Source organism: Bison bison, unplaced genomic scaffold (genome assembly GCF_000754665.1).
Source record: "Bison bison bison isolate TAMUID 2011002044 unplaced genomic scaffold, Bison_UMD1.0 scf7180017853392, whole genome shotgun sequence".
NCBI classification, from domain to species: Eukaryota; Metazoa; Chordata; class Mammalia; order Artiodactyla; family Bovidae; genus Bison; species Bison bison.
This window is the reverse complement of record NW_011483965.1, coordinates 353-873: the sequence shown is the minus strand read 5'-3', so window position 1 is coordinate 873 and position 521 is coordinate 353. Positions and strand designations below refer to the sequence as shown.

The window sequence follows — 521 nt, the reverse complement described above, 5'->3', positions numbered from 1 at the left end:
CTTGGGAGACCCTGTAGTGGCCCTTAACCCCGGTGGACATCTTCCTGCACGAGGGGCTCACGGTGAAGATCGGGGACTTCGGCCTGGCTACAGTAAAGACGCGGTGGAGTGGGGCCCAGCCCTTGGAGCAACCCTCGGGCTCTGTGCTATGGATGGTGAGTTGGACCAGGCTGGATTGGGGGTGTATAGGGACATGGGCTGCTGGGCTAAGATGTGGAAGGTGGAGTGGGGCCAGGGTTTCCTGCACCAGGTGTGGGTGTCTGGACCACTCATGCTTCACCTCGTGGGGGCGGCTCTGAGTTATACTCAGTGTGGCTGGTGGGATCTGGGCCTGCAGGTCAGTCACTTGCTGACCTGCACATTCCTTCTGCCCGGTCTGGTCTGCTGAAGGCAGCTGAGGTGATCCGTATGCAGGACCCGAACCCCTACAGCTTCCAGTCAGATGTCTACGCCTATGGGGTTGTGCTCTATGAGCTCATGACCGGCTCACTGCCTTACAGCCACATTGGCAGCCGAGACCA

At 59.9% G+C, this 521-nt stretch overlaps 1 protein-coding gene across 1 annotated transcript in view; it reads left to right on the top strand.

The window, feature by feature from the left end:
* LOC104999018 (serine/threonine-protein kinase A-Raf-like) overlaps positions 1-519 on the top strand; it is a gene marked incomplete at its 3' end in the record, with an annotated part of 17,436 nt that extends 16,917 nt beyond the window's left edge. The window contains exons 9-10 of the mRNA XM_010854453.1: positions 18-155; positions 391-519. Coding sequence (XP_010852755.1) covers positions 18-155; positions 391-519 — 267 coding nt within the window. The remainder of the gene's footprint in view (positions 1-17; positions 156-390) is intronic.
* Between the last annotated feature and the right edge of the window lie 2 nt (positions 520-521).